Source organism: Rhinatrema bivittatum, chromosome 14 (assembly GCF_901001135.1).
Source record: "Rhinatrema bivittatum chromosome 14, aRhiBiv1.1, whole genome shotgun sequence".
Lineage (NCBI taxonomy): Eukaryota > Metazoa > Chordata > Amphibia > Gymnophiona > Rhinatrematidae > Rhinatrema > Rhinatrema bivittatum.
The window spans coordinates 21,573,846-21,596,847 of NC_042628.1; the positions used below are offsets into that span (position 1 = coordinate 21,573,846).

A 23,002-nucleotide genomic window follows, 5' to 3' on the forward strand; every position below is an offset into this window, starting at 1 on the left:
CAATGGAAGGTGACTCGTCTTGCCTAAGATCTCAAGGCGTAGCGGCAGGGCTTTGAACCCTGGCTTTCCTGAGAGCAAAACAGGTTAAAACCAAAATCCCTTTCCTGAGAAATAACTCTACCTGTAATCCTTTTTTTAGGGTCTCCAGATGTCACGGTGACAGGGCAGCTGCCAGAGAACCTTCCCCCGATCGGCGTGTTTTGGGATATTGAGAACTGCTCTGTTCCGTCCGGCCGTTCAGCTGTTGCTGTGGTTCAGAGAATCCGTGAGAAATTTTTTAAAGGTCACAGAGAGGCTGAATTCATCTGTGTGTGTGACATTAGTAAAGAGAATAAAGAAGTTATCGAGGAGCTGAACAACTGCCAGGTAAGGGTTTGTTTGGTTTTTTTTTTTTGGTTTTGTTTTGGTTTTTTCTTGCTCTTGCAACCTAGACAACTAACAGGCCGATACAGTACAGTGCGCTCCGGTGGAGCTCACTGTTAACCCGCGTTTGGACGCGCGTTTTCAACGCGCTAGCTTTACCCCTTATTCAGTAAGGTGTAATAGCACGTCGAGAACGCACATCCAACCCCCCCGAAGCTAATAGCGCCTGCAACATGCAAATGCATGTTGATGGCCCTATTAGTCATTCCCGCGCGATACAGAAAGCAAAACGTGCCACAAAGCCACACATTTTACTTTCAGAAATTAGCGTTATTGTCTGCCGGCAATATTAAGTCGGAGGCCCCAAAAGTTAAAAATAATTAAAAAATAAAATAAAATTTTAAATCAGCTTGCGGGTTGAAAACCGGGCGCTCAATTTTGCCAGCGTCCGTTTTCCGATCCCGTGGCTGTCAGCGGGTTTAAGAACAGAGGCCGGCAAAATTGTGCGTCGGCTGTCAAACCCGCTGACAGCTGCCACTCCTGTCAAAAAAAGAGGCACTAGGGACATGCTAGTGTCCCTAGCGCCTCCTTTTACCGCGGGCCCTAATTTGAATAATTTTTTTTTTCTGAATCGCGTGCACAGGAGAGTGACCTGTGCTCGTGCTGGGAGAGCGGGCGCTCACCCGCACGCACTCCCATGGTTGTAAGCATTTGATAGGTTGAAATGCAGCCCTCTATTTGTAGAACACTTTTTTGTATATGCTGTGTGATCTTTTAAGTAGCAAACAACTTCAGTATTTGCTCTGTAAAATTATTATTTATTTTTTTTCTGGTTTTCCTGATCCTTTACAAGGGGCTTACCTGGAATGGAGCATAGACTGCAGGATACGCCCTGAATTATGGAGCAGATAACCTTTGCAGTTTTGAAAATATCATTCTATAGAGTATAAATACATTATGGTGAACTTGCTGAAAGGCTGGGGCCTGCTATTAGTGTTACGTATATCATAGCAGCAGATTTTCTTGTATGTACCTATATCTAGTATTACCAGCTTCCAATTTCTGACCTTATTTTCATTGCCTTTACATCAGTTTCCACTATCCTAAGCATGTCCGTGAAGAGCTGTAGGTCCGTAGGAGTCTGGAAAAGAAGCTTTCTTTTCGGAGGCTGAAGCCTTCAGAGTCTCTCCTGTATTATCAGGAGTTAGCGCCATACTGTGTTTCCATTACTGGTACCGGACTGCAGCGTATCTGTAACTTTTTTTTCAATTCAGACTCCTTCAGGTAAGAAAACCTGAACCTTCTATTTTTGCCTCCCATAACTGCAGGTGACTGTTGCACACATTAATGCTACAGCAAAGAATGCTGCTGATGATAAACTAAGGCAGAGCCTGAGAAGGTTTGCAGATACTCACACCACTCCAGCAACTGTAGTTCTGGTATCAAGTAAGTATGTTACACTTCTTGAAATCGTACGTAGGCCTTTGTTTCCAAGCATTAAAAATCACGTTATGCAAAACTAAATCCCATATCAAAAAAATGTAGCTTACAGGTTTACAGTGACTGGACTGCCTCACTAGCTTAATCATTTAAATGCTTTTGGTTTTGGAGCCAGAAAGGATTTTGATGTATGGACTGTTCTGATAAATGCGCATATAATATAATATAATCGAGTGACGTTTTCGATGCTGTTGATATTCATTAGTATCTGTTGCAAGGTGATTATAATGTAATGATTATTATGTATGTTAAGATTTTATGTTGATGTATGATGCTATTGTGTGTGTTTTATTTTTGTGAACCGCTAAGATGATAGACGACTGCTACCCCCAAGGCGGTTATATAAAACTTTTAAATAAATAAATAAAAATAAAAATGTTAACTTAAGTCACTGGTAGTGATGTAAAGTCTGCCTAATCCTGACGATCATAATTTTTATAACAGCCTATCAAAGAGATGTGAGCCACAACTCTAGGTTTGCTCCAGCTAATTCTAGGTTAAGAGGTGCCATGTTGCCATAAGCTCTAGAAAATTCTTATTGTGCTGCAGGTTTAATACCAAGTACTTTATTGTATTAACATGAAGCATGTCTCAGTAACTGAACCAAGAGGATGTTCAGTGTTTGAGGCATGCTTATTCAAACAAAGGAGATCAACCTAGTTAACCAATATTCCTTGGGACGATAAATAGAAATTACAAATTATTTGGGATTTTTAGAGATTTATTAAATTTTCAGGACACGAATATTAAATTCTACCCAGTGGAGAGGATTTTACATTTTCCAAGGCAACTGTGCCTCAGTTTTTGGCTTGCATGTTAGTCTTGCACTTAAATGAAAATAAGGATTTTGTGTTCTTAAATTTTTCTAAGAAGCATCTAAATGGTTTTTTGCGTTTGATCATGTGCATACATTTGCATACATTTGCGTTTGATCATGTGCATACATTTTTTTAAGGTTTATACAGTGGAAGATTAAAGACTTCTTGATTTGAAATTACTGCCTACTCAAAAGAGATTTGGTAATCTAATTTCTATGTACATACCCAGATCAGCCCAGACTCCTGGGTTTATGCATCCCTGCCAGCAGATGGAGACAGGGAAAGTTTAGCTGATATTGCTGCATAATCCCGTGTGCCACCTGCAGTTCCTCAGTATTTCTTGGTCTCCAGCAGATGGTGGATGGTACAAAATCTGCAGTCTGGAGAGTACCTTATTTTTGTGAGCCTTCCTCCCAGGGAGATTTTGGGTCTTGGTGGATCCTCCCCTGTCTGGTTGACACAGACGAGCTGGCAGTCGGTGACCCTTTTGTATGCTTGCTCCGTTGTTCTGTGGGCCGTAAATGTGGTGGTCCGGATCCCTCCCCTTCATGAGGCTGCTCAGGGCGGCTGTTTTTTCTCAGTTTGCCTCCCCTTTTTGAATAGGCTGATCCTCCTGTAGTGCTGGACAGCTCTGTGTTCCATGCTGAGGGAAGTTTGGCTAAAAGAGCCAGAGGTGTGGGAGCCCTGGGAGTGCTGAGGGACGGCTCTCTCCTCTTGGGAGGTTGGTGGTTAAGGGGAGAAGGGCTGCTTTTGCCTCTCCCGAGTGTTGCTGCATCCTGGGCTCGGCAGCTGGTTTTTGTTTCCTGCTGAGAGCATTATGGTGCGCGGCGCTCGCGCGTCTGAGCTGACTTGGGCTGTGTACCGATTGTGTTTTGGGAGGAGAAGGGGCTGTCTGAGGACCCGGTAGCGGCTAAATGAAGTAAAAGGCGTGCAGGGTCTCCCGTGGCGGCTGTCCCTGCACGCCAGAGTTCGGAAGGGGTCAGGGCGGCTTACTCCGGCGTGGGAACGGCAGTCATTTTGGATTATCATTAGGTGCTGACCGAGCTGACTGGGAGGGGAGGGGCTTCCCCCGAGGCTTTCCCCAATCCATGCAAGCTCCAGGGAGGATCAGGGGAGGGGCAGCGAAGGTAATTTCTTCAGATCTGCCTATAGCTGGGTCCCATCAGTTGCCTGCTACTCCTAGGCCTTTTTCGGCAGATTTTATTTTGCTTCTAGCTGAGCAGCCGGGGCTGGGGACTCATTCTCGACCTTCCGTGGGTCTGGGATTGGGCTCCAAACCAGGGCAGACCCCGAATAAGAAGCCTTCGTTGGTCCAGCATTTATTGGGGTCTGTTCTGACCGTTGAGGATTCGGATGAGTCTGAGTTGGAGGGGGAGCTCCCAGGGGTCCAGGGGGTTGATCTGGATGTGGCCAGCACAATCCTGGGAGATGATCCAGAAGAAGTCCCGATTCCTGAAAAGAATGACCCCAAGTGGTCCATTTGTTCCATAGAGAAGAATTAGGCCCTCTGATTCCTCAGGTGTTAGAGGAGCTTGGGCTTCAGGTCCTGCAAGAAGGGGCAGACCCATCCTGGATGAACTTGGGGGGAAGGCCCTCGTGGGACCCCTATCATAAGTCGGTAGATCAGGTGTTCTAGTTTCATGCAAAGAGCCTGCTTGCATTGGATGTAACAACTTCAGGATGGGCAGGCAAAGTTGGGTGATGAGGCAGGTAAAGCTGAGCACTTAGAGGTGACAGTGGTATACGCTCTGGAATTTCTTGTGTGACTTTGGTGAGAACTTCGTCTTGCATTATGGGATCTATTGCTTTTCTTGTGGCCATTTGTTCAGCTAGGAGAATCTGAGTTGCAGGCTTTGTCTTGCTGTGATCAGTTTCTGCAGATTTCGGACACTGGACTGTCGTTGCAGTCGGTACCCTAATTTTTACCTAAGGTGGTATCAGCATTTCATGTGAGTCGGACTGTGGAGCTTCCGGCCTTTCCAGAGTTAGACTCTTCCGCATCTCATGCACTGGAGCTTAAGCTGTTGGATGTCCGCAGGGCTTTGAGGTATCTTAAGGTAACGAATAATTTTAGGAGGTTAGACCATCTTCTGGTTTTATGGAGCGGTTCGAAGAGAGGTACCCAGGCTTCCAAGGCTACCATTGCGAGGTGCTCAAGGAGGCTATGGGGTCAACATACATTCTCAGGGGACGTCAGGTGCCTGAAGGTTGAGGGCGCATTATTGTCTGAATGTGGGGGATCCGGAGTCTCTTGTCTTTTGGCGTCTTGCGAGCAGGATTATACAGGTTCCACCCTAAGTAGGGAGCTTTGGTACATCCCAGGAGTCTGGACTGATCTGGGTACATACAGGGAAAGAAAAGTTGATTCTTAACTGCTAAATTTTGTTCCTGTAGTACCACAGATCAGTTCAGAACCCACCCGATCTGTGGAGGTGGAGAGTCCGCTCAATTGAGGTTTATTGGTAGAGAATATAGATTTTCATAATGGAATACAAACTTGTTGAAAGGTTTTGTAAATTTGTTGTGTTTACAATTTTTTTTGTTTTTTTGATGCTTGAGTACAGATAAATACTGAGGAACTGCAGGTGGCACCCGGGATTATGTAGCAGTGTCAGTAAAACTTTCTCTGTCTCCATCTGCTGGCTGGGCTGCATAAACCCAGGAGTCTGGACTGATCTGTGGTACTACAGGAACGAAAATTAACAGGTAAGAACCAAATTTCCTTTATTAATTGTGGTTGCATGACTTTTTTTTTTTTTTTTTTTGTGTTGCAGCTGATGTTAACTTTGCTTTAGAACTAAGTGACCTAAGACACCGGCATGGCTTCCATATCATTCTGATGCATAAAAATCAAGCTTCGGAAGCACTCTTGCACCATGCACACGAGCTTATCAGGTTTGAGGAGTTTATTTCGGACTTGCCACCAAGGTTACCACTGAAAATGCAAGTAAGTGGGTTTAATTTCTTATTTCGTTCTAAGTTAACTATAAAATCAAGTTTACTTTCCATGCTAACATAATAGTAGGCAGAGACCATTTGACCTTGCCTACATTACTCTAGTTCTGTCCAATACCCTTACTACTGTCCTCCTTTTGCTAAAGATATGTCAGCTGTAGAGTCAACTGCCTCTGGTGGTTACTATTTTTATTTTATTCTTTTTTTGGCATTCAGTGGGGCCTGCATCAAGCTGTCCTGCAGCTCATGCTGGGGAATCTCCTCCATATCCCCCAATTATATGAGAAGATACAAAAAGCCTATCTTCAGTCTATGCTAGCTGGCAAGGTCACCTTTCCCTGACAGCATAATGAGGCCTACTGGAGACCATGATTAGGTCCTCTTTATATGTGCATTGAGTTTATAAGTTGGGGGGGGGGGGGGGAGTAAAAGCCTTGTGGACAGCTTTTCTTGCTGTACCTTTCAGTAGATAGAAACTAAAATACATATATTTTGAGGAAAAAATCCTTGATGAATTATTCCCTCAGAGGATAGGTGAGGTGGGGGAGGGGAGAACCTTAGAATTGTGACCTTAAGTGTATGATTTTAAACAGTGGTGTGTGTAGTGACATTAACTTTGATCACACATGTACTTTTGAAAAGATGACCATTTACAGAAATGACAAGAACTTTTTATCTTTGGCCTTCTAGAGGTCCATACTGGGGGAAAATACCAAAGAAACCTTAAGTTTCATATAAAAATGTATGGCTTTGTGTTGTGCCTCTCTGACTCCAGTCCATTGGGGATGCTTTGCTGCAGTCTGAATTTAACTCCCATCCCTTAGCACTTGTTGTTCTTCTTTTAGTACAAGATGCGGGACTAGAAATTTCAGAAGGTATGGGGGATGCAAGTGGTTGCGTCCCTGCTAGACTGGAGTTGAGTGTGTTTTTAAGTGTGCATTACTATTCTGCTGTGTAAATGGGTTGATCAGATGATGCTGCATCACTCTCCCTTCACCTCCAGTCCCTAAAAATAGCCCATAAGTTTCACTCCATGACACTGCTCCATTTTTTACCGATGTGCAAATGACTAATCTGAGGCAGTGGTGATCCTAATGTAATTCACGAGACAGTTGAGAAAATTGAGCATAGTAATCTAACTGCAGCATGTAACCGAACATCTCACTTTTTTTTTTTTCTTTTTTTCATTCATGATTATTAGTGGTAATTTAAAAAAAAAAAAATAATAATAAAAATACTAGGTTGGGGACAGCAGTGACCACCTTCCATGCAAGCTGCAAATGGGGAAAGGAAGCAAGTAACAAAAGGTTCCAGGTCAAAATCACCACTGCTGCACATCCTGAACCATCAAATGGTAGCAAGGCCACTTTCACAATACTTTTGACATCCAAGTGTGTGCTATAGCTTCATTATATCTTCAGCACAAACAGTTTGGGAGAAAAAAAAAATAAAACCTCTAGCTTGACTCTTTTTTTTTTTTTTTTTTTTTTTTTGTCCCAGGATATTTCTAACCATAATAAAACCCTATCATTTTTCTTCCATAGCAATGCCACACGCTGTTATATGTTTATAACCTGCCAACAAACAGAGATGGGAAAAGTCTCGGCAACAGGCTGAGGCGTCTCTCTGATAACTGCGGAGGGAAAGTGCTGAGCATTACCGGCAGCAGCGCCATCCTCCGCTTCATAAACCAGGAAAGCGCCGAGCGTGCCCAGAAGCGAATGGAGAACGAGGATGTGTTTGGCAATCGGATCACCGTGTCTTTCGCCCCCAAGAACAAAGAGCTGGCCGAAGTGAAAAACTCTAGCGGTGCCGAGAAAGCCAAGTCTCCAAAAAAGGTGAACAAGAACGCAAAGCTCTGCCTCCTCAAGGATTCCAGTGAGTCTGCCGCCGGTGCCAAAACAAGTGCTGGAAAAGGCTCACCGACAACTCATGGATCTGCCCCGAAAAGCACGAGCGTGAAGAGTCTGCAGGTATGGAGAGTGCTCGCTATTTGGGCGTCTTATAGATCATTGGCTCCTTGATTCATTTCTCCAACTCCCAGCAGGGAGTCAAGGAATGCAAACTAACCAGGTTTTTCCACCAGGTGTTTGCAAACTAACTTCCTGAATATTAATGGCAGATATCTGGGGGAAAATAAGATGGGTTGGTGATTCTTCAGGATATGATTCGCTGCTTCGGGCAGTGGATGCGCGGCTCCATAGTATTAGGAAGGAAGAAAGTTTTGTGTTACTGGAATCTGTAGATGCTTCTAGAGGTCCTCCCAGATTTTTCAGGATATGTACCATGAATATAAATGATTTGCACACAGATGGAATTTGGTATTTGCAGATATCTCATCTCGTGTGTATTCAATGCGATATCCTAAAAAATCCAACTAGCTGGGTGGTCTGTGAACCACTGCCATAAACCACTTTTGTGGGGCTGATGGGAATCCATGATTTGTAAACTGAACTGATATGACCTAGAAATAAGAACAGAGACTGCTATCCAAAGATTCTTATTTTTGTGCATCACTTAGAAGTGAAAGCTTGCTTTAAGTATCTGCCATTTTTTTTTAAAGAGAATGTCTGAATTAAAAAGCTTTTAAAGTATTAAAGCAGCAATAATAGTGTTTGCTTTTTAAATTAGAGAAATGTTGTCTGATAGGAACAGCCATTTAGAACCTCTGCACTTTGTCTATAGGTGACATGCTTAGTACATCTGGCCCTAGCTTCTTTTGTAAGTGGATGCACGAGCTGTTTTGTTACATGATCCTGTCTTGTTCTGGTTTGTTAGTTATCCAGTATAAATGGAGATCAGTTATTAATATCTTTTTTTTTTTTTTTTCTGGGAGCTTATGGGTTTACTTAGGAGGGTTTTGAGTTCCTTCTTTCACCCCAGAGTCATTCATTATATTATAAAAAAAAAAAAAAAATGATTACACTTTTTAGATTTTAATGCAATCACCAGCTCTCTCATGAGCACTCAAAATTGATCTGACACTTTAAAACAAATTATAATTTACTCTTGGTGAGCAATTTTCAAAGGATTTCTACTGGAAATTTTTTTTTTCCTACAGGAGAAAAAAACTTTTGAAAATTACAACCCCCCCCCCCCCCCCCCCCCCCCCCAATACCATCATGGGAAAAAGAGGGTAGCGTTGAGGGTGGATGCAGAGCAGGCCAGGTAAAGACTTTCAATGGTGCTAGCTTGCCAGCCAGTTTTTAAAGAGAGATGATGCAACCTTAACGCACCACAAGCAATCTTTTTTTTTTTTTTTTTTTTTTTTTTAATTATCCCCAGGATGACTTTTCTCAAAAGTTGGCCTTTTAACTGCCTCTGGTCAATTGCCATTTTCCTTGCACCTGAAAACAAAATATACATAATAGAAAACTGCTTTTCTGTGCACCCTCCGACTTAATATCTTAGAGAGATTAAGTCTGAGGTCCCGAAGGGTGTAAAAAGTGAAAAAAAAAAAAATTTAAATTGGGCCGGCGGCTGTCAGGTCGAAAACCGGACGCTCAATTTTGCCGGCGTCCAATTTCCGAGCCCCGTGGCTGTCAGCGGGCTCGAGAACAGACGCCGGCAAAATTGAGCGTCTGCTGTCAAACCCGCTGCAGCCGCCGTTCCGGGTCAAAAGGAGATGCTAGGGATGTGCTAGATTCTACTGCACCACCTCATTTACATACTGAATCGCGCGCACTGGCGAGTGGCTGGTGCGCGTGCCGGGAGAGCGGGCGTTCGTCCGCTCTCCCGCGTTTCTACTGAATCGGCCCGCTTGTAAGCTTGTCTAAAAAGCATTGCTTTTAATTCTGTAAAAATCACAACCTGCAAAGAATTCACTTTTTTTTTTTTTTTTTTAAGGACTTCTGGTACTTTGCTATCTTGAATGGAAAATATTTATTTCTAGTCTACTGTGTGTTTGTTTTGGTTTTTTTTTTCTTTTAAGGAGCTCTGTCAAATAAAATCGAAACCTAACAATAGAACCAATCAAAACCAGCAGGAGAAAAGCAGAGTGGAGACTCCTTCTCCACAAAACAACTTAAGCACAGCCTCCTCTTTGTCTTTATTAACCAAAGGCATGGGAGAACACGGACAGAAAGCCAGTCAAAAGTAAATATCTTTTTCCTGTTTGTTTGTTTTTTTTTAATTTAATTTGCATAATCAACCACACTAATTGTTTTGAGGACGAGACAGAAAAAAAAAATAAACTGTACTCTCTTAATTAGAAGAGATACGCCTGTCCTCAGAAGTGTTACCAACTCTCCTGTTGAGAAAAAGGAAAAGGTTGATGAGGTGGTGTTCCAAATCAGTAATCCATCCGCGTTCAGCAAGCTGGCGATATCCAGGCAGCTGAGTCCCCTGCTGGTGTCCCAGAGTGGCTGGTCATCACGGTAAGCAGAAGGGCAACCTGCATCATTTTTCATAAGCAAATGATTGATTTGTTTCTGTGACCTTTTTTAGTTTTTCCATATAATCCTTTTTCCTCTGCACTCAGGCAGGCCAGTCCAACCAGTTGGTTATGCACTCCTACCAGCAGATGGAGACTGTGTAAAAGTGACATTATAGCCCTGCCCTGACAGCCTGCCAGTATTCTCTGTCTCTAGCAGGTGGACATGCGGCTCCCTTGTGGAGCTTGCTTGTGTGTGTGGTTAAAAAATTAAAAAAAACCCAGAAGATTAGGAAGAACTTTAACACAGCTTGAGCTCCTGAGGAGACACCTTGTTGTTGTACCTGCCCTCAATTGAGCACTTTCTAAGTCTGGAAGCCTAGTCAGGCATATACTTTAAAAAAAAAAAAAAAAAAAATGCTCAGCAGTGAAGGATTGCACTGTCTCCCCTCCCCTCCTCCCCCCCCCTAGCCAAAGAGACCTGCTTGTGCTCTCAGCCAGGAGCGGCTGAGCTCAGGTAAAAGAGTTAGGAGGAAAGTTTAGGCTCTCTATTTTTCTCCTTACTCGGGTCTCTTACCCTCTGTGTTTCTCTCTTCCCTCTCAATGAAGAGTGGAGACAGCTCGGGTTGGCTGGTTGAGTAACTTTCGTTAGGCCCCGCATCTCGGGCTCTGTTCAGTCAGCTGCATAGTAGGCTGCGGTGGGTTTATTTATTTTTTTATTTTTTTTCCCCTGCACGCTCAGGCGTGTGCACAGGTCGCGCGGCGCTGTCTTGATGTGGGCGCATATGTGCATGGGTACTTGGTGCGATTCGTGTGCAGACTGACTGGCTAAAGGACACCCTTCATCCATACACCTCCCAAAGAAACCTGCGTCCTGAAAACACTGGACTACTTACGATCCCCCCCCCCCCCCCCCTCTATCAAACAGGCACGCCTCTCCTCAACGCATGAACGTGCATTCTCAATAGCAGGCCCCACTCTATGGAACAGACTACCAACGGGGGAACCCTCATCACAAAATTTCAAGAAAGCCCTAAAAGCCTATCCCGACAACATCTAACCCACTCCTCCGAGATCCAACCCCAAACCACCAGCTCTACAACCCCACCAAGAGATCACATAGCATGGGCCATTGTTGGAGGTGCTATCTCAATAACATTAGCTATTATAACAACAATGATAAGAAACTAAACAGCATATGTTATTCAATGTTATAATGTTGTAATTGTTAAAGCACCACACAGATATAGTTGTTACAATGTAAAGATAATATGACCACCATCACATTATCAAAAAAAAGTTATCTTGTAAACAGACATGATACCCACGGGTGAATATCGGCAAATAAATAATAAATATGTAAATGGGTACACCCAGGCACAGTCGGTGTGCATGCAGCAGGCCTCGTAAAGTCTAGTTAAGGAAGAATAATGGCACTGGGGACCAAAAAGTCTATGCGCCTTGCTTTTTGTACGGCTTGCTACATAAGGGCGACTCAGCCATTGCCACTTTTGTGCCTGTGCCGGCGCTGTTCGGACTCTCTGAGATTTGCCTGCTACAGATTTTGTAGACCTTGGGATCTCCCCCTCGGCCTATGGTGGATCCAGAAGGGAGAGGTCCAGCCGGTGACATGACAGTTCCCCTCCCCCCCCCCCTTTTTTTTTTTACTGATGACAGAGAGCTCCCCGAGGGAGGGGTCTGAAAGTGCCATGTTTGGGCCTGCGGGTCCCGTTATGGATCCATCATCCTTCTCCTGGGTGGAATTTTTCCAGGCCTTGCAGGGTTTTCTGCAGGGGTGTCTAGTGGAGGCGAAGCAACCCGCTAAGAAAGGGGGTCGCGTGCTTGGGCTGCCTCCTTGCATCTGTTTTGGGCAAACATTGCAGGGAGGCTGCCCCTGGAGATGTTCAGGGGGATGCAGATGATGACATGTCGGATGACTCTGATGGGGACTTGGCTTTCTCATCTCTGGAAGAGGGAGAAATTCCACCTGATTTGGAGGCCCATTGAACTCCACTCCTGGTTTGTTTTTTCTCCACAGAGATGAGTTGCCGAGTCTGTTGACTCAGACCCTGAAGTTGCTAGAGTAGACTGGATGGGGACTATGGGTTCACAAAAGAAAGATCCAATATTGGTCACTTTTATTTTTATTAATTTCATTTATTTAATCATTTTTATATACCGAATTTTCATGCAAGCATATCAAATCTGTTTACAGTTGGCAAAGCAACCTTTTTGTTTCCCCTCCTGGAGTCAATTCAAGAGTTAATTGCTCTTGAGTAGAATGCCCCAGAGGCAAGTTTTAAAGTGAAGTGTGCTTTGGTGAGTTTGTATCCCTTGGATCTGAAAGCAAGGGAACAGTTGTGATTCCTGAAGGGTGATGCCTTGGTGTGTGCTGTTAGTAAGCAAACCACTGTACTGGTTGAAGGAGGAGCGGCTGTAAAGGATTCTGAGGATAGGAGGATGGAGGCCATCCTTAAACAGGTTTTTGAGGCCATTGGAGTGAATTTGCAAATTGCTTCTTGCCGCTGCTGGTTTGCATCTTTCTCAGAAGACCCAAGGAGTGGGTTTCGATAGCAGGTCAGTGATGGAACCAGGAGCCACATCTTTAGCTGATGTGGGCTGTGACTTGGTAAGGTAGACTTCTAGAGGGGTGGCTTCTGCAAAAGTGGCTAGGTGCCAGTTGTAGTTGCATAATTGGTCAGCAGACCTATTTGAATATTCCTATTCAACAAGAACTTAGTTTCATACATCTGCTCCCAGAACCTTCTCCAAGGTCAAGGTGGTGGTAGCGGCATCTCTGAACAAGGAGGGCATTCTCCCATCAGTATGTGGACTACTGGTTGGTTCAGGCCAAAATTGCAGAAGAGTCAGTTGGCATCTCACAAGGTGATTTCCTTGCCACAGGAACTAGGCTGGGTGGTAAACTTAAGCTAAGAGCAGTTTACAGCCATCTCAGACCCTAAAGTACCTCGACGTGCAATTCAATACGACTGGGGCAGAATCTATCTGCCGGAGAGTTGCATTCAGAAAGTAGTTGCTCAAGCTCACAGTGACTTTTGAAGAGAATACTGGAGGGGCAGTCTTACTCCATCTCCATCTGCTGGCAGAGGAGCATGACCCATTGGTCCTGAGTCCATCTGTCTACACTAAGGAAAATGAAATTATCAGGTAAGTAATTTCTCCAATATTGGCTTTGACTTTTCATTTTAAACTTGAGTCTCTTCCAGCAGTAAACATTTCTTCATTATTCCTGTTTAAAAGATCAATAAACATGCCCCTAAACCATCTTTTTTTTTAAAAATTTTTTCTTTTAACAGGAGTTTGTCTCCCAGCTTCTCAAATCGATCCTCTCCCCTCACTTTTGGAAATCAAGACAGCACAGAGTATCTAGCCGATCCTTTTGCAAATGGGGCTGATGTTCAAATCAGCAACTTGGACTACAGGATGTCCAGGAAAGATCTGCAGCAAACTTTGCATGACATTTTTTCTAGGCATGGCAGGGTAAGTTACAGGATTATGGAACTTTTTCCAGATATGGGGCAGGGATGGAGAGGGGGAGGTGCTGGAGACAGTTCTTCTGGGAACCTTTTGTTTAAACTATTTTGACAAAGCAAACAAAAACTCAATATAGGGCAGGGAAAAAAAACTCTGTCCATAAACTTGAGATTGAAAAAAGTTTTTAATACAAAAGATCCAGAGATATCCAAACTTAGAAGTGAAGTTACACGGTTCCCCGACACGGACCGTGTTTCGTACAAAAACTGATTCGGGGGGGACCCAAATCACAAGCTTGTCAAAAGTCCGTGAAGAAACAGTCCCACATTCATCTTAAAATGGATAAGAAGACTGAATCATCTATTAGGCATCCAGTAGAGCATTCATTACGTTCTTCCAAGAACAGCACGTCTGAAGGCAAACCACTTGTAAACAGACATGTGTACAGCACTTCTACGAGCTTAAGCTTTTGAAAACAGGCTTGTGATTTGGAAGCCCTGTGCAAACTTTCCATGGCTACATTTTCATTTGCTCCTTCATGGCCTGTGAACCATGGCCTCTCTTAGGATTTCTAACATGGAATGTTGGCAAGAATTGCGCAGAAGGGATCAACATCTGTCTGTAGGCAAACTGAGGTGAAATTTCACCATATTTGGCATGCAGAAAGAAAATAAGAATTTCTTGGGCAAGTTTTTTGAAAAATAGAAACATTGGGTCAGGATTTTCAGAAAGGCTAAGCTTAAAAAAAAAAAAAAAAAAATCTGAACTCTTTCCTAGGCAACAGAGGCTACAGAATGTTGACCATTCAGAAACACCTCACACTTCCAGCACGTTGCACATAGAGAAATATCTGAAAAAGCTGGTAAAGAGAGGCACCTTCAAAGGCACTCGCACATACACACACCTATTACTACCATCCCCCCCACCCTACAGAAACGGGGAAGATTGAGGGAAGGTGCTACAGAGCACCTTCAATTCACCCCTCCTGTCTGCCCAGCCACATCGCCAATACCCAACCGTATCCCTAAAAATTCGAACCCTTACCCTCCCAGCCACACACCAGGTCTCTGCATGCTTTCCCTACTTGGTTTCATAAGACATGGGTAGCGCTTGAGTTTGTCTTATTTTTAATTTTTTGTACAGTGGTTTGATAGTTCCTTTTTATAACCAGAGCTGGTATTTGTGGGCTGTAAGCTAATGCAGTGTGCATTAGTTTTAATGGCATCTGTAGAGTATTCGTTTCTGCACCAGAGAAGTGTTCTCGTTATATGAAGCAGACACTTCAAACTGCCTTTTTTTTTTTTTTCCCCCTGAGCAGTTGTCGAGACGAATCTTTTATGTTCCCTGTACGTACCCGGATCAGTCCAGACTGTGGGTTGAGCCTCCTTTCCAGCAGGTGGAGACAGACTAAAACTGAAAGGATATCCTATATGAGGACAGAGCCTATCCTGTAACCCTTCAGTATTCGTCTCCAGCAGGTGTAGCGGCTCACCCTTCGGTTTCCTGCTCTAGGCTAGTCAGCCTTTTCCTTTCTTTTCTTCCTTTCTTCGTGGATCAACCGTAGCATTCCTTTGTCAGTCCTAGTGCTCAAAACTTGCTGCCTCAGGATTCTAGTGAAGAAAAAAAAAAATGAACTGGGGTGTGAGGACTGTGATTCATTACTTTTAATCTTTTTAGCTTTGAAAATCTGGGCTCTTATCTGATTGAGGGCAGATATGAAAAGACTGTTGGGCTTATTGTCTTCGGAGAACATTTTATATCTCCAGTCACATGAGGGGCTGAAAGTAGGCTAGTAGCATTGGTATTGATTAGGCCTGTATGGCAAAGAATAATAAAACCAACTTGTATCGTAGTATTTCCTGAAAAAGCATCTCTCTTGCTTATAAAGCACTCAAAATTTTAATTATGAATGGCTTTATCACTTTGTGTGTGTGTGTATGTATAATAAAATACGATTTACTAGGCTGGCCTAGTGGCTCATTGACAATGCTATTCACCACCATACAGAGGGACCTAGGTTGATTCCCAGTTCAGCTGAGGTCAGGGATGTTGTAGAGGCAGAATTCAGTCTTTTGGGAGGAAGGAGTTGGCCATGATTACAGGGTTTTGGGAGACTGAGGGCTGTCTCTGAAATAAAGGGGGCTACTAAAGCAAATTCGGAGGGGGCATAATCCCCAGGTAGTTGTGAATAAAGGCTCCTGGTGCCAGATCCCAGTCCTGGTTCCTATTAAATTTCACCAATGAACAAGAATAAACTGCCAGGTCAAATTAACATATATTACTGGCCTGCTTAAGCAGGTGAGCCCTGTGGGGCAGATGTCCTGTATGTTTTGGTGCGGCCGTCAGCCTGAAATATGGTTTCCGCTAGGGTGGCTGAGAGGCTCCTGTGGCTTTGTGGTTTTGAACACAACTTGGCAATCTCTGGCGGATGTGTGGTCTGAGTCATAGCTGGGTAATCTTCCTTTAAGAGGAAGCGGCTGTTTGGTGTAGACCTGGAGCAGCAGTTGAAAAAGTTGAAGAATTCTAAGGGAACAGATTGTCAGAGGATCAGTTTTTTTCTGCTGCGGGTCCAGATTAGACTTGTAGTGTCTTTAGGTCTGGCAAATTGGCCTCGGGCGTGAGGCCTTAAGTGGGCAGAAGTCCTTTCAAGGTTTCCAATTTTGGGTCCTTCCCTTGGGTTGGCGACAGTGCTGCACGTGTTCACAAAGGTGATGGTGATAGTGGCAGCGGCACTCAGGAAGGAAGGTATCCTGGTGCACCTGTACCTGGACGGTTGGCTAATATGGGCGAAGTCGGAAGTGGAGTGTTGGCATTCAGTCCAGTGAGCCCTGCAACTCTTGGATTCGTTGGACTGGGTGATAAATCTTGCAAAGAGTCGTTTGAAGCCGGCCCAGTTGTCGAAACATCTGGAGGCATGCTCAGATACCTGGTTAGGGAAGGTATTCTACACTACAGAGAGGGTAGTCAAGTTGCAGAATCAGATCCTTTGGCTGCTGCGTCTGTCTGTTCCCAGGGTATGGGATTATTTGCAGGTCCTGGGTCCATGGGTTCTACGCTGGAATTAGTTCCATGAGCCTTTGCTTGCATGCATCCTCTGCAGAGGGCGCTGTTATCCTGATGGAATCCGCTTTTGGAGGAATTTCAGCTTTCTTTGTCATTGCCAGAAGAGGCCAGGTCCAGTCTTTCATGGTGACTGTCTTGGCACAGTCTGGTAAAAGAACTGGATCTGGAAGGGCCCAACTTGGATGATGGTGACCATGGATTCCAGCCTCTCTGGTTGGGGGGACGATTTGTCAAGGAAAATCGACCCAGAGTCAGTGGCTGTCAGAAAGCAACCTGGTCCAATTGGCTGGAAACCAGGGCAGTGCGCGAAGCCTGGTTGGGATTTCTCCCACTCATTCAGGCTAAGTCATTCTGAGCTTTCTTGAATGATGCGACGATAGTGGCATACATCAAGCGTCAGGGAGGAACGAAGAGTCATCTAGTGGTGCTGGTGGCGCAAGAACTAGTTGTTTGCACGGAGAAACATCTGGTAAGAATAGCTGCTTCCCATGTGGTCAGAGTGGACAACATGCAGGCAGACTTCCTCAGCAGACAGTGTCTGGGGGAGTGGGAGTTGTCGACGGAGGCTTTAGCCTTCATTCAGGTCAGGTGGGGCAGATCAGTGGTGGACCTCATGGCGAAACCAGGAAATGTGAAGATGGATCGGTTTTTCAATGGAAGAGGGAGGTTGGATCAGAGAGTATAGATGCTCTCGTTCAGCTGTGGCTGACACATCTGTTGCTGTAAGTGTTTTGACTGTGGCCTCTCGCAGGTTGAGTGCTGCGGCACTTCGAGCTTCACCTGGGCAGGTTAATTCTGGTGGCACCAGAGTGGCTGCGTTGGCTATGGTTTGCGGACCTTTTTCGTCTAGCGGTGGATGGTCTTGTTTGCTGGACCCATCTGTCAGGGCTGTTGCAGCAGAGATCGGTATTTTCAGACCAGTAGGATTGCTTCTGTCTAGTAGCTTGGCTTTTGAGAGGCGATTACTCTGCTTGAAGGGTTATTAGGAGCCCGTAATTGCAATTTTGCTTCAGGCAAGGAGGCCTTCCACAGCATTGGCATATGTCAGTGTGAAAAGTGTTCGAATCATGGCATATGCAGAACAAGGTGTAACCTTTTTTGAAGGTGGACGTTCCACAGATTCTGGCCTTTTTTGCAAAGCCGACTTGGTTAAGGGCTTGGCCTAGAATTCCCTTTGGGTTCAGGCGGCAGCCTTAGGGTCTCTTTGAGATAGGATGCAGGGAAGACCGACAGTGGTTCATTCCTCAAGGAACAAAACATCTGCATTATCCAGCATGGAATCTTAATATGGTTCTTCAGGTGCTGTGGTCCCCTCTTTGAACTGGTTAGGACGACTTCTTTAAAGGACTTAATCTTGAAGGCTGTTTTCCTCGTACCTATCTATTCAGCTAGGAGGATATCTGAGCTGCAAGCATGGTCGTGAATGGACTCTTTCCTGCACTTTTCAGAGGAGGGGTTTTCTTTTATGTACAGTTTCTTCCTTTTTGGCCTAAGTTGGTTTGCTCCTTTCACCTTAACCAGGTGATCGAGCTACCGGCCTTTCCAGATTTGTCACCGAATGCTCTTATGGCGAGGGAGCTTCACTTATTGAAGGTATGGTGAATTCTTTTGCGATATCTTAAGGTGACAAATGTCTTTCCATCTGTTTGTCCTTCAGTGGAGCAAAGAAGGGAAATGAGGCTTCCAAGGGCACTATTGCATGATGGTTAAAAGACAATAGCATCTGCTTCTATCTGTAAGGACCGGTCGGTGCCAGAGGGGTTGAGAGTGCAATCCGCTAGGGTGCAGGCAACCTGATGGGCGGATTGTCGTCTGCTTTCTCCGCAGAAGATTTGTCGTGTGGTGACGTAGTCTTGTCTTGTCTTCTCACTTTTACCAAACATTACCGCTTGGATGTGCGGGCGCCGGAGGAGGCATCTTTTGGGGAAAGTGTGTTGTGCATGGGTCTTTCGGGTTCCTGCACAGAGTAGAGGGGCTTGGGCACATCCCACTTGTCTAGACTGATCCAGGGTACGAACAAAGGAAAATTGGTTCTTACCTGGTAATTTTCGTTCCTGACGTATCACGGATCATTCCAGAGACTCGTCCCCATTTTGCGAAAGACTTCCTCTCTTTTGGATGTTGCTGAGCTGATATGTAATATATTCAGGTTAATGAGAGGTGTACATAGTTTGGTATGTGCTTTGTGTTAAATCAAAGGGACCTAATTTTCAGGGGACTCCAACTTTTTTAAATCTCTGTTCACCCAAGGTTTATTGGGGGTTTTGTTAAGGTACATTTTTTGGCTTGGGTAAAGGTCAATAATGAGCGTCTGCAGGTGGCATTCTCAGTTATGTAGCAGTGCCTCAAATTTTTGTTCTCTGCTTCCATCCACTGATAGGGAAGCATAAACCCACATGTCTGGACTGATCCGTGGCACTTCAGGAACAAAAATTATCAGGTAAGAACCAGTTTTCCTAACCTAGAGCACTTTACAGTGGAAACAGTTGTCTAAAATAAGACTTAAAAAGGACAAATTAGCAACTTCCATTCTTAAAGTTGAGATGACTCGAGATTTCGAATTTTAGTAACAAGTGTTTGACAATTTCTCGCTGTATTTTGCAGATGTGGTCTGTAATTTTCTTGAGGGGCTGGTCCTATTGCATCCTAGTTGCATATTTAAAAAAAAAAATGCAGTTTTTCAGATGTGATAATTTTCAGGGTTGTGGTTTGTATTCTGAAATGTTCATGATGTGTACAGTACCACTTACAACTCCAGCTGATCTTCCCTGCTGAATGCTGTTAGGTAGTTAACATTGCATCTACTACGTTTTTTTCCAGGTGAAGAATACTGAACTCAGTCCTCACACGGATTACCAGCTGAAGGCCATAGTTCAGATGGAAAATCTGCATGAAGCCATTGGTGCTGTCAACAGTCTCCACAGATACAAAATTGGCAGCAAAAGGATCCAGGTCTCCTTGGCTACAGGATCAACTAATAAATCTCTGTCTTTGCTGAGGTAAGAGTGGGTCCTTTGGAACAATTTCATGATTGGCAAATTGTCAGAATTTCTCCCGCCCCCTATTTCAAAGCTGTGACGTCTGGGTCACTTCTCCTCGCCCCCTCCTTTCAATTACACTGTAGCATCACAGGCCTTGCTAGGGGCCCCACCTTTACTGACTTTGCCTAGCTTATGGTTTTGCACATTTTGTTTCAATTTAATTCCCCGTAGGCAACTTTGCTGGTAATTCAGCAATTGCTGTATATAGATAATGTGTATTTTTTTTGCCTCCTGAGTTACTGGATGTTGTGTACATCAGGGAGTAATCAACACAAAAAGCAAGTGTTTCAAAATTATTTTAGTCTGTTGCATTGTCATTTATAGCCACGTTTTCTTGGCTAATCGTAAGGTAAAGACAATAGCCAGGACATTCTTTCTGCAGCAGATTCTGCAGCAATTGTGGCAGATTTTGCATAAAGATTCACAGCTCTAACTACGCAAAAAAAAAATAATTTCACTTTGTTTTTAAACGATATTTGGACTATACACACACAAAATTAACCAGGTACAAAAATAAGATATTTATTAAGCAGCCACAAGTTACATACTGTCACTTTTTGTTTTGAAATAAAATGCAGTGCAAACATCCTTTTTTGTAATCTTTGTCATCTTTCTGAGTATATGAGCTTATGAATACTGAAAATGTCCTTGGCATCAGCAGTTTGTTATGCTGTTAATTTTGGGTGGGGAGGATGGTGGTGGTTTATGCTTATTTCTGTGTTTTGTTCTATTTTTAACCCTTGTAAATCACTCCTGAGCGCCTTGTATGAATGAAGCAGTATATAGGTTGTAATAAATAAAATACTGGACACAAGGAGGAGATGAATTAGCAGCACAAGTTTTGAAATGTGTCTGCAGTAATGCCATTCATCATCAAGGCTTCAGCGAATTGAAATGAATGCCCTGTGGGGCATAGCAGCTGCAGACTTCCAAAACACCGTTCAAGTCCTTGTAAACGGTGTATAGGGTTGACCGCATCATATATGCAGGAATGAGAATAATTTTTTTTAAATGAAATTTTATTCTAAAGGGACATCGCACCATTTCAGGAATTATAATCACAATTCTCTTTGGGTTTGTCTTGGATCTTTTGAGGGATCAAACATTCTGACCCCTTTCTTGGTCCACTCCAACTTCTCCCCCCTTCCCTTCAGGGCGGGGGGAGGGGGGGGGTCTGGATTAGGAAACGGAACTTTTTTTTTTTTCCTCCTCCTTTTTTTTTTTTTTCTTTCTCTGTCCACTCAGGTTCAGCCTCTCCTCCCTCCCCTCCTGTTCCCCGCAGGCTGCTTGTGAGCGGAGGGGGCTGTAGCAGGAAGCAGAGAGAGAGAGAGAGAGAGAGAGAGAGAGTTGAGACTGAAGGCATGCAATCTGTGTAGCTTTCTCCGGATGATTGAATTAAGAGGTCAGGAAGCTTCAGTTTGTAAATTGTACTCCGCCTCTTGCCCCTTCCTTCTGCTTGATGCTTTTGTTAAGATCTTTACTCCTTTCCCTCTTGTGACTTCTTCATTTTGTTTCATGGATGTATATTTACTGTCACTTCTCCCCCCACCTCCCCCACTATATAAATCTACAGATGCCAGTGGACCCTATAAATAGCTAAAAAGTTTAGCATAAAACTCAATGTTTGATAACTTTTTTTTTTTTTTTTTTTTTTAATTTACAGCTCAGAAACTATATCTGTTCTTCAAGATGCCCCTGCCTGTTGCCTGCCCTTATTCAAGTACACTGAAATATATGAGAAAAAGTAAGTGTAGTGGTTTATATTTAGCTTTGAGATCTTATTTGAACATTTTTGCATATGTTACTTGGTTTCTCCACATAGTATGGGTAGTTTGATTAGCTTTTTTTTTTGTTAAATGCAATATATTTACCGGAATTCCTAATTTGCACAGTGTATTTATAAATGAGGCATGTTCATACCCTATTTTATGTTTGATATTGGAGGTTAATGGAGTTTCTTGGATTGTCAAGAACGTGATATTGAAGTCTTTTTTTTTTTTTTTTTTTACGGGGAAGGGGCAGCGCGAATACATTTAGGCTGCCTCTGTTTTGTTTCTCTCGCTTTCTGCTCCCATCCTTCTTTCAGGAAAACTGTTGGAGCTGCAGGCCTGAGGCTGGGAGGGAAGTCTCCTGCGCAACCTGGAGCCCTCTGTATGGCTGAGCTTAGCAGGGTTGCCCCTTTTAGTGGTAACATCTCCCGCATTGCCTCCAGGGTCCGAGCATATGGACTCTACATCATGTCCAAACGAGATGAGAGAGGGGGCCGGTTTGGCTGCCTTCCTTCTTGTTTTAAATGGGGAAAACCATGCACGCTATGCAAGAACAATTCTGTCCTAAAACCAGTCCTGTTTTTAACTTATAGACGTGCAGTACTGTCTATGTACATTTTTGAATATTTAAAACCTAAGTCGGGCATTTGAAGTGACAGAGTTCAGGGCCTATATGTTTGAGGCATTGCAGCGTGCCAGATTGTGTGGGGGGGGGGGTTTTGTTTGCTTTTTTTTTTTTTTTTTTTTCTTCATGGACTAAATCCTAGTTTTGCCTTAAGAATTGTCATCCTATTAGCAATATACAGATCTGAGTTTTATGTTTACATTTTTTTTTTGTCTGTCCAGGTTTGGGCACAAACTCATTGTGTCAGATTTGTACAAGTTAACAGACACTGTGGCCATCCGTGACCAAGGGAATGGACGAATGGTCTGTCTCTTACCCAGTAGTCAGGCCAGGCAGAGCCCACTGGGCTCCTCCCAGTCCCACGATGGTTCATCAACAAATTGCAGCCCTGTGGTATTTGAAGAACTGGAATATCATGATCCTGTCTGCAGGCAGCACTGCGTCAACACAACATTCAGGTAACAAATCCAGCATTTTAAACTTCAGCAGATGCTATCTTCAGAGTATCTTCTGAGGGCTTCAGGTGTTGCATCTTTCGGTTCTCGCTATTCTAGGAGCAGCTTCTGGTTGCCAGACTCGCAGCCTGGCATGGGTCCCTCGTTGGAACACGTGATATCCCAATGCACTGAATGGGGCTGGGGAGGATTGCCCTATCGGGGGTGGGGGGGGATCGGGCATCCCCCGGTGGGCCGGTCGCTCTAGTCACGTGGTCTGCCGAGTGCGGCTGTGACAGAGCCGCGCTCGGCAGACCACGTGGTATCGCCTGGGTGGCGACTCCCCGGGCCGGTCGTCATTGTGAATCCGTCGCTGGGCTTTGGGGTCTCTGAAGCATAGGAGCAGAGCCTATGAGACAGGTGGACGCCACACCTGAGGCTGTTGTGTACTGGGCAGTTTGGTGGTATTGCCTTGATGGCTCTCCAGGCATAGCAATAACAGAATTAACAAACTGTAACTTCTACACTTGTTCAAGCATAAAGAAAAGCTGCTGTTGGTCAGTGGAT

The 23,002-nt window shown here is 44.2% G+C and overlaps 1 protein-coding gene across 3 annotated transcripts in view; it reads left to right on the plus strand.

Moving 5' to 3' along the window:
* MARF1 (meiosis regulator and mRNA stability factor 1) overlaps positions 1-23,002 on the plus strand; it is a 76,599-nt gene that overhangs the window by 21,612 nt on the left and 31,985 nt on the right. For all 3 annotated transcript variants that reach the window (XM_029576015.1, XM_029576014.1, XM_029576016.1), the window contains exons 5-14: positions 140-366; positions 1,692-1,809; positions 5,456-5,628; positions 7,181-7,609; positions 9,568-9,731; positions 9,848-10,012; positions 13,326-13,509; positions 19,387-19,565; positions 21,271-21,351; positions 22,223-22,459. In XM_029576015.1, the coding sequence (XP_029431875.1) occupies positions 140-366; positions 1,692-1,809; positions 5,456-5,628; positions 7,181-7,609; positions 9,568-9,731; positions 9,848-10,012; positions 13,326-13,509; positions 19,387-19,565; positions 21,271-21,351; positions 22,223-22,459 (1,957 nt within the window). The remainder of the gene's footprint in view (positions 1-139; positions 367-1,691; positions 1,810-5,455; positions 5,629-7,180; positions 7,610-9,567; positions 9,732-9,847; positions 10,013-13,325; positions 13,510-19,386; positions 19,566-21,270; positions 21,352-22,222; positions 22,460-23,002) is intronic.